The sequence below is a fragment of the Eurypyga helias genome, unplaced genomic scaffold (assembly GCF_000690775.1).
Source record: "Eurypyga helias isolate BGI_N326 unplaced genomic scaffold, ASM69077v1 scaffold29401, whole genome shotgun sequence".
Classification (NCBI taxonomy): domain Eukaryota; kingdom Metazoa; phylum Chordata; class Aves; order Eurypygiformes; family Eurypygidae; genus Eurypyga; species Eurypyga helias.
In genome coordinates this window covers 14,313-24,964 of record NW_010230990.1, presented here as the reverse complement: position 1 = coordinate 24,964, position 10,652 = coordinate 14,313, and the positions used below count along the sequence as shown (strand labels likewise).

The 10,652-nt window shown below is 44.1% G+C and overlaps 1 protein-coding gene across 1 annotated transcript in view; it reads right to left on the bottom strand.

Moving 5' to 3' along the window:
• The window catches only part of KLHL14 (kelch-like family member 14), a 15,522-nt gene extending 5,077 nt beyond the window's left edge, over window positions 1–10,445 (bottom strand). Inside the window, exons 1-3 of the mRNA XM_010160914.1 lie at window positions 10,353–10,445; window positions 5,824–5,902; window positions 25–215 (exon numbers count right to left, since the gene is read on the bottom strand). Coding sequence (XP_010159216.1) covers window positions 25–215; window positions 5,824–5,902; window positions 10,353–10,440 — 358 coding nt within the window. The 5' untranslated portion in view covers window positions 10,441–10,445. The remainder of the gene's footprint in view (window positions 1–24; window positions 216–5,823; window positions 5,903–10,352) is intronic.
• Between the last annotated feature and the right edge of the window lie 207 nt (window positions 10,446–10,652).

The window sequence follows — 10,652 nt, the reverse complement described above, 5'->3', positions numbered from 1 at the left end:
GCAGGAATTGTAAAAGATACCGGCCTGAAATATATATCTTGCCATTGTGAACAGCTCCTGCGTGGGCTGCCAAAGGTTGCGGTAAGGAAGACACGTAACGCCACTCGTTTGTCTCCAGATTGTAGCACTCCACGCTGGACAAGTAGCCAGTTTCGTTTCTCCCACCGATTACATACAAGTTCTTGTCAAGGCGACAGGCGTAGAAACTGGCTCTCCTGGAGGACAGGGCAGAACAAAACAAAACAAGCCGACAACAAACCAATTAGCCACGTCAACCATGGTTTTTCCCTCTCCCGCTGACTCCCTGAACTAAGAGAGCAGCTCCTTCAAACGCTACTTCAGAGTGAAGTGTCCGGGAGCTTCACACACTTACAGCTATCCTAGACACTGTGGCTGCTTTGCTAATCAAATACACGCTCCACATCAAATGAATACTTAAATTTTTGGGTGTAGAAACAATTAAGCACACACAAAACTGGTAGAAAATACCCCTTTTCAAATCTGTCTGTTGCTATTTCACACCTGTGAGAGATAAAAAGGTGCTCATTAATGTTTGGGGCATTACCTTGTAAGGGATCTAACAACTCAGTAAGACAAAGTGAAAAATGAGGTAGATAATGTAACAATAATAAATTATCTTGACATTCACTTTCTTTATGGTCCTTCAAGGGTCATTGTTCCCAATTTACTAGAGAACCACATCATCAAAATTTTTCTTCAATTATCATTTTTTTCTTCTTTCTGCAGTACTGCAAATAGAACAACTTTCCTTACGCCAGGCACAATGTTACATTTCTGCCCTTTAAGGCAAAAGAGGTCTGTATCCATCCAGCTAACTCTGAGAGAAGTTTTATCCACCTGTCCGCCTTCCCACGCCACTTGGATATGCAGGAAAGGAATTAATCCTTCTGGTTGGGACTGTTAGGCGTATGATAGTGCATCTTCCTTGTGCCTCCACAATTAACAGTGTCTGTTGCTGAATAAAGCAGTGGACGATCCTGAGAGACCCTGATCGTGGGATTACACCAAACAGGGTCTCTAGCGAGGGTAGGATGAAGACCTGTACCAAATGCTGAATGACAAGAATTGTCATTCCCAAATTTTCTCCTGGGTGAAACCAGAGTGGCGTGCGAGCCCAGAGCCAAGCAGGCAGTCAGGCGCGGCAAGGCCTAGCTCTGACACCTCCCGCACAACAGGCGCGCCGGAGAGTGGCTGCTGCTTGCCAAACCCTGCTCCGTGGCTGACACAATGCTCTCCAGTTCCTGCCCAGGCACCCAAATTTGCATCTGGGAGCAGCTGCCCATTGCACTCCTGAACCGCACGGGAAGTCTCGGGGGCTGGATGGTCACCTGCACCATCAAGGGCTCGAAACTGCAGACTGCGGCAAGGCATTCAGGAGGAGCGGTGGTCCACGTACAGGGCACAGCACCCTGCAATTAACATCTCTGGTATGTCCCAACTCTTCTCCAGGCTTCCCTAGGGTCATCCCATGAGCTAGAAAAGCCTGGCGTGCCGTGTCTCTGACCTGCTATCTCGCCAGGCACACGTCTGCAAGCGTTTCCTTCAGTGAAGCCACATCTAAGATCTCTCTCCTCTACCCAGCTTATAATTTTCACAAGATCTGTAACATACTTGAACACTGTGGAGAAATTTCCCTCTTTGTTTAATGTGGCTGAGACTGGCTGGTGGTTTGTAAGCTGGAGAAGAGGTCAGGCAGACATGGGCTGGCCAGGCGTTCAGGGAGCAGAGCTGACGCAATGCTGCCCATTTCTGGCCTTACTTTTTTGGCTTTGGTGCACACCTGAGAGGGCTTCTCACCCTGGCTGGGGAGGAGCTGTGTCACCGAGCACCTCCTGTCCACCTCTTGGCTTTCACCTTGCCTGCACACGGGCAGCTTGGATGGTGAGGGACAGCATCCTTGTTGAGCAGGAACACTGGCGCAGGGATATGGCTACCAGACAAAAAGATGCAAACAGAAGGACAGAAATGCTGCTAAGTGCCTCCAGCTCAGCTGACGAATTAAATAAGACCATTTAATTTATCTGTCAATGGGCAGATAGAAGCTGATGGCATATGTTGCTCTGCATGGTCGGGCAGCAAATCGTGCATCTATGTTTTTAGCCTGATTTTCTATGGAAACAAAGCTTATTTGATTACACCGTACATGTACCCATGTCTGTCTGAGTGTTGTCTCCTCAACAAAAACCTGCTGGCTGATTTCACTCCAATCTGACGCAGGGTATAGATGTTAGAGGCAATCAAGTCACTATATGCTTCCTGAGAGCATGCGGCAGGCCACAGGCACAACAGCCTGTAGTGGCCCCAAACCCAGGAAAAGCTGCAGAGGTCACATCCTGTTAGACGTCAGAGAGCCCGCACAGCCGGGCACACGTTCTCTGACCCTCCCGTGTCCGGCAGTGGGAAGGCACAAACCCGCAGGTACCTGGTGTCAGTGCTTGGGGTGCTCACGTGTCTGCTTGTGTGTCCTCCTGCACCTCCTCTGATGAACCTGTTAACGAACTGCTATCAGCGGGGGTGTTTTTTTTAGTTCAGGTTTAATAAACAGAGGTAGGTGCAGCTGGCAGGCATTACTATTTTATCTAGGATTTCCTCTACACTATTCTGTATGTGTACTCCTGGTTTCATCCACACAGTGTCACTATAAGGAGCAAAAATGAAAGCGTCAGCACGCTTCACTCTTCTGCTTGGATGCGAATATTCACTCCGTAGCTCGTGGCACAAGGATTTTAAGCTTTTTGTTTTTCTACTTTACAGTGATACAGTGTGCGAAGGGCACGCAGTTAAGTGATGAGTTCTTAACCTGCTGCAAAATCTGATTCAGATTAAAATACAATACAGCAATCTTTGCATGACAACTTCTCCCACAAAACTGGGAAGAGACTACCCATTCTAATGAGACAAGTGGAATCCACCTCAGGATCTGAATATGGACCATAAGGCAATTATTTAGTGGTTTTCATCAGGATTGCAAGTACATGACATTCAGTGGTCTCTGAACTGCTTTTCCTTCACAACCCTTCACTCAATAATTAGCCCAAGTAACATCTTGTCGTTAAGTACCCACACAAAGGGATGAAATTTCTTTCTGACTTCCACAGATGATGAATTTATGCCCTGAAACGAGACATATAACTGTCTTGTAAACCTTGTCTGAGCAAAAGCCAATGAGTCATTTACTGCTTCTCTAAACAACACACGCCTGAAAACCGTGCATACTTTTCAAAAGCATGTATTTTGGAGATGTTCTTCAAATGAAAAGAAACCCAACTTGGCTTTAAAGAAAACACACTGGCGGCTCTGAATCCATAACGGGATTAGACTTTTCTTTATAGCTCATACAGTAAAATCAATCAGATATGGATTTTAGTCTATGAGATAAAAGTTTACTCATCAAATATTTCATACAGATTTTCAACTTGAGAATATACTGTCTGTGAACGAGACCCACATTTACCTGGCAGGCATTTCAAAGGAGCTATTCTAATCTATCCAGCCAATTATTCTCAGACTAAAATTCCTAACTAGGTTTTGACTTGATGGACCATAATAGCTCAGAAGAACCCATTAAACAGTCTGTCTTGTCAATGGTGTCAGTGTTATGCCAGCAGAGACAGGCTGTGACCCTGTACTCCCTGGAGGGGGTGGGGGGGAATAGCCAGTTGACTTTAAGGGAAATTTTTCTGAATAAAGGAGCCGGGAATGGAGACTGCATAAAAGCCCTCTCTTTTTCGTATGGTCTTCTAAAATATGGGCCAGATTCTACCTCTAAAGGCTGCAACAACTCTGAGGAAGTCATTAGGGATGAGCAAATAAACCATTAAAAACATTTTAGAAAGTCATTTGAAAATCGCTCTTTTCCAACAACAGCCCCAGTGCTCAGGAGCCTTTATAGAAAAATAATGGGCATGCCTATGAGTTATGGATCCTGAACAGAAGAGGTGACAATTAACGTTGTCACAGTAAAGCCCCTTGCAGAAGGAAGTACGTATGAGTGGACCATTACATTTCAGCAAGACTGTGAAACACCGTGACGCCAAGGCATTACAGTTTATTACCGGGCAGCTGCTAAGCAATCACAGTGTGCAGCAGAGTTTCTACCCCTTGGCTGAAGGCAGCAGCTTCCACCAGAGCACAAGGCAAGGCATACATAGTCAGCATCTGCGATATTTGAAACCGATTTTCCAGTGAAACTGGCCATTGTGGAGGTGGAAAAAGACCTCCTACTGTCTGCTTTTTCCAACCCTCAACTACCTGCTTCTGCCTTCTGAGGTTTGCCAGCCAAACAAACCCAACCGTTCAGCCAGCCGCACACGCCCCTCCAGAGTTTTGCTTGCAGATACCCAGAGGGCCTAATTATGACACAGATTAGGCTGCACCGAAAAGCTTCAGGCTCCGTACAAAGACCAGCCAGCCTCCCGGGTCACTGAGGATGACCTGCATGGCGATGCACAATCTCACGCACACCTTCTCTCTCCCCGTGCCAACGTCTGAGCCCGTGGTGACTCAGCCCGGGGAGCCGAACCAGAGAGGAAGGCATCTCTGTTTTCAGCTATATAACCCAGTTGTGGGGTCACCCCACAGTGCTGGCAGGAGGGAGGGAGAAGCCAGCTTCTCTCTTGAGATCCTTTTCTTATTTCTATTTACATGGCCATTTCACCAGTTCACTCAGCTCCAACAGAGAACCTCCTCAGACCTATTCCACTTGTGCTTTTTCATGCAGTGGTACAATGCAGTATTTTTTTGGTGACAAGCATTCCACACAGATCTGTGTATGGACTCAGGTCAACCAGACTGAATCCTGAACAAAAGCCCTTCAAAAACTCCACAGGCTGACATCTTACCTCTGAAAACTTGGAAGGACAGCTGTACTTCCCTGCTTCTCATAATACGCACCTTGAATTGCAAGGTTGCACTGAGTTCAATATATTTATGACTGCTAGACACCTGAACACTGGGGGCAGTCAATAGAAAATGAGATTTAATACTGACAGCACATGGAATAAGGGAAGTGCTGTGAGATCCCTTGTGTATTAGATCCATGAGAAGATGGGTGCTGAACTTGAAGGATGGGCACTGAATGCTCTTTCATAAAACAACATTGTATGCTAGATCTTCTGCCTACTAGAGTCCTCCTAGGAAACATGCATCATTCAGCTCAGGTTTAGGGGATGTTTTATCTACCAAGGTAGGATCTGGGATCTAGAGTTAAATTTATGTCATCTTTACCCGTCACTGCTCAAGTCTATATGCCCCTCTGCTCTTTGGGACACAGCTAAAATTAAAATGTATACTACCCTAATACGCATTTGCTGACAGCAACTTCACTCAAAGGCCACCTAGGATTAAGAGTCTGACAAGGTGAGTCATGTTGAGGAGAGGTCTTCACGGCTGGCGTGGTGAAACAGGAGGGGGTCAGCACGTGAAGGCTGCGGTTCCCTCTACGATATCTGACTATACTGCTTATTTACTGCAAACTCGTCACGACGCTTCAGTGAGGGAACGTGGCAGTGACACCGTGAAGATCTCAGAAAAATCCTTCAGACCCTACTTGGTAACTGGTAACTGCACAAAGTCCATGGTTATTTTGCGTGAGTTAGCACTGCAGGATTTGGCATCTGGAGTTTTGAATTTGGAAAGTTTTAAAAAATTAGGATGCAAACGGGATGCAACTGCACGCTGCAGTTTTATCCCAGTATTTTTAATGCTTCTGTAGGCCTCCTTACTCCAAGAACTAAGACAAACGTCAGCTGCTCCTAGGATGATAAAACAAATATTGAACAACACGTAGTAGTAGGTTTTTACCTCTCTTGCATGGGTGGAAGTTGTATCCAGCTGTTAAACCTGGGATCGTATCGGCTAACAAAGTTTGTACTGTGTTTCCCTGTAAAGATAGATTATTTTGACACTCAGCTGTTTGTTTCATGTATTTAACATCATGATTGTAATACATATTACATATACTTCACAAGTTGACAGCTTTTATGAAGGGTTCCCCCTTTTACAACAATGTATGATTACACTATGTGTACAGTAATAATTCAACAAATGGGGCACTGCAAGGTTTGAATTAGCAACTGTTAGCAGTAAAAGCAGGTAAGAGATTATTCTTGCTCTCTGTAATAAGATCTTGAAAATATGTATTTAAATTTACTTATAGGTGCCGTGGTACTTTCACAGCCACAATAAATCACAGCGTGAAACAAAATTACTGTCCAAAAGAGGGCATCCCCACGGTATTTTTATGACTAGAGTATTTTGTGTCAGGTGAAAAACTCAAAGGGAGAACATGTGCTTTTCTGTCTCCCCACATCATCTCTACGTGGAACATAGTAAAAAAAAACCTTGTGCAAATAACCAGGAGCTGCATAAGCCATCAACATGGGGTATGCAGTGTTTGCACTAGATGGTTTATTCTACCATGTACTTTCAGTGTTAAGTTAGAAAGAATTACACATGTGCATCGAAGAGGGAATACACTCGTAGGAGTTTTATTCCAAGTGTGTTAGCTAAAATATGAAACATGAGCAACATACACCAGCTAACTAGCTTATCCCTGCTGTCAAGCCCAAGAACTGTATTCATGTCTTCATGATATTAAGATTCCACCTTATTTTACATGCAGATTGACATCAAAGCAAGAAAACTGAATCAAGAGAGTGTATGGCAATTTCCTGTAACACCTGAGACTTCAACAGATGAGGATCTCGGAAACAGAAACCTTTGTTTATGTATGTGTGACTAAAAAATTGAATTAGAGGCTTCACAGGCCAGCAGACTAACCCAACTGCGTATGTCACAGTTCTATAAATGGTCACTGGGTATTCTACAAGGTGAATATTTTTGCATCGGAAAAGCCTCTGTAGGATTGGCTCGCTTTGCTTGTTTCATTCCACACTTACTTCAACATGTGTAAACAGACCACCAAGACCGTAGAGAAGAATAACGTCACAGCTAGAATTTATATTCTAAATAATTTAAGATCATGTTCTACAAGGCAGTAGAGAAAGAAACTACGTTGACCGCTCCGTCTGGAAACAAGCTCGTTCCCTCCCTATGTATAAGCCTGGTCTATATGAGAAGGGTAAAGCAGAAGACTGATGAATTTCCCTTCAAATACAGTGTGGTGCCTGACGAGGACCAAAACCCTCTATGCTGAGCACCACTCAAACACGGGGTGAGATCCCCATACACTGAGGGCAACTGGTTGTTTTGCCACTGGGTTTAGTGCAGCAAGGCTTTGCTCCTGGTCCCTATCCGAACTCCTTCGGTCTATACAGACAATTTAGAAAAAGAGGCACTGAGTGCTACAGAACAAAACAGTAACAGCAGGCATTTGACTGGCTCTACGTCTCACGATTTAGGACATTTATTAATCTATTTCAAAAAGCAAGCTTTCAAAACAATGTAACATTGTCACTTCGGACTTGTAGGAGGTTTTAATGCTGCCGTATTCACTACATCTTTCAGCGTTACTGGGGACTTCAGTGGTCACTGCTTATATAGCAGCTTTTTAATTGTTGTCCTATAAACCTATAGTTTGGGGACCTCGGCCTCCTACCATGACATGTGTCATACACATGTTCAAAACGAATACCATGTATGTAGAAGACTGTATAGCATAGGGTAGAAAGAGAAGGGTTTAGTGAGCCTAGAGTGGGAATTTGGGATACAAATCTAGGTCGCTTCACAGGAAGGGAGATGAAATCAAACTAGAACAGGCACAAAGAAAAGCTACTACGGTTGCAGGAGGAACAGAAAGTTTACCTTATGGCAGGAGACAAAGAACTTGGCCTGTGGCACCTAGGAAAACAAAAGCTGAAAGGGAATAGAAGCGCTGTCTCTAATAGGTCGAAGAACATATCCCCAGGAGGGGAAAAACTGTTAAGCTAAGTGCCAACTTTGGCATGAGAGCAAGGCGGTTTAGACAGTCAAAGAACACATTTTACTGGAAATTAGAATAAGGCTCCTAACCATTGAGAGCAACTGTAACAGCTTTCCAACAAGAGTCGTGCAGGCTAACAATCCGACTGCCTCTCAAACAGAGCTTAGAAAATTTACAATATGGGACTTTATGATGCCTGCGATGGCAGGAAAGAACCTGATGACCTCCCTCAGCTGCCTGGTGTAACTGGTTTGACTCCAGTTAAGTTTTGGCCTGCAGCTTGAAAGAGAACTGTATCTATTATTTTGCCTTGCGCATCAGTCAGGAGGTTATGCATCAGGTAGCGCCTTTCAGAACACAGAAACTGTGACAGGTGATCAGAAATCAGGATTAGCACATCAGGACGATGGGACAAAAGGAGGCAGCTGCTGCTCTCTGCTCTCTACAGAAAGGTCTCTGCAGCCATGCCAAAAGGTGAAGGGCTCTGCAGTTTATGAAGGTTGGTCTTACATCCATGCCTGTGTCCTGCAACCTGCTCCTGTCGGGATTTACTCATGCGGGGATCCCTTGTGACTGGAAAGGCATAGCCATAGGAAGATGTAAAAGAGTGAGAAAAAACATCCCCTGTGCTCTAGGTTGTCAGGAAGTCAAGCAGCATGGAGAGGGCACGGGCACTTCTCAGGATCCACCCAAGAATCGGACGGTTTGATGGCTAAAGAACCCTAATGGTGCTCCTTCCATTGCCCCATCTCAAGGATAATTCTGTCCACTGGAAAAACACTTGGCACAGTCTCAATTCAAATCGAAAGCCTTTTAATGCTCTGGCAAAGCAGGTCCAGCTGGGTCAGTCTGAAGCCCCTTCTGTGCCATGTGGAGAGTAGACAAGGGCCTTTACATAAAGCCAAGCAGGTATGTGCGAGCAGCTCCCACGCAGCTGCACGTTTAGAGGAAATCAGTTCCAAGAAAGAACTAGCCCAGCAACAGCACAGGATGTAGTTTACGATTTCAGGTCCTCTTTTTGTGACAAGTAAGATCCATTTCTCTTGGGGCAAATTCATGAAGAGATCAGTATCAGCAATGCTCCTACCTGTTTTATTCCTACCTCTTCTCCAGAAAAGTCACAGCACTGGTATTCACAGAACAAGGAAGCTATTAGACATCTTCAGCTCAGGAGTGAGTGATGTAGGCGACCTTAGGCCTAAGGTACCAACCATCTCACAAACAGTTGTGCTCGACTCCCACCTCAGATGCAGGACATGCACCCCTCCTAACATCTCTCCATCACCTCGCGGCTCAGTTTCTGCATCTTTAAATGATGGGTAATTATACCTCTTTTATTTTATCCTCTGTGTGACATGGCCACTTAATTATAAACTGTCTGGAACAAGGTCTGCCTCTTATTTATCCATATGCCTACAACGATGCACAACAGGGGCCCTCGGTTGCTGGCTGTGGCTGATGCTCCTGATAATAATTGTCATAAATGATACCAGGCTATCTCCTGTTTAATATAAAGGAGATCCAACAACAGAACTGAAGGGCTCTTCTCCTACGACATTTAGTGCTATTTTTAACTACACCGGAAATATGCTTGTAGGGTGGACTGGATTGTTTGTCTCGGGTTTTAGGAAGTGAACAGATGTAACAATTTTCTATAATTTGGTTTAGTGCAGATGCTGAAATGGGGCATTCACAATAAAATATATGCAGTATATGTAATTTCAGCTGGATCCTCTGGTGTTTTAAAGTAAAAATGTGTACCTGCAAGCTGTTTTATGGTTTCTCAGTCATAATTATCTCTGTTACACAGACTGCTACAACTACAACTCTTTCTTCGTGTGCAAGCTTTTTAACAATGTCTTGACAATTTTGTGAATTTTGCAAGGCATGGTATTCTCCTTTTGCTTTGCTCAGAAGCCTGTTAAATTGTTTAATTTCTCTTTGCGGTAAATTTATGAAGTAATCAAATCAAAGAAGGTAGCAGCAGATAATCGGTATGAGAAGCTCTTGCACAAGACTAAAAAAGGACCAGTTTAAGAATCTCAGAGTCTAGATAATTAACACATTAACAACTTTAGCTGCGAGTATCTGGTCTGACAATAGAAAAGAAGCATTCATCTACTGCAATTGCATTATTATATTATGACTGGAAGGAGACTGGAAATGAAGGTTAAAATTCTTAACAGCTGCTGCCTGGTGCATGCACTTGAAAGAGTCTGTTCTGCTGCCTGTGGCATTTCTCAAGGGATGTGGGAGCTGATGAATGATGGAAATGCTAATGCTAAAGTACCAGATATTTATTACATCAATATCTAAAAGTAGCCTTTACTGGGTGCAACAATTAGGCTGAAGGTCCTCCAAATCCCTTCCTAATGACTACATCAGCTGACCCGACAGACAGACACAGGAAGGCATATGATGCCTGTGCCTTTTAATATTGCACACATACCATTCGGGTTCCATTGGTCTTCTCCTCCCAGCACAAACAAGAAGTTTTCCACTTCCACGACACAGTGATGGGCGCTGTTATATGGCATAACTGCAAGTAAAGCAAGAATTCTTTGTCATCTCAGGGCGCTGATTCCATCAAGTATTTCCAAAGGTACAAAATGTAACACTGGGATTAAATCTGTACGAAATAATTGGGGAATACATCACCCCAAGCATGCATGTCACTGAATTAGCAGCAGACAAAGACACTTATTAGTAATCTCATGTTACTCAATCTTGCAAATAATTGAAGAAAAAA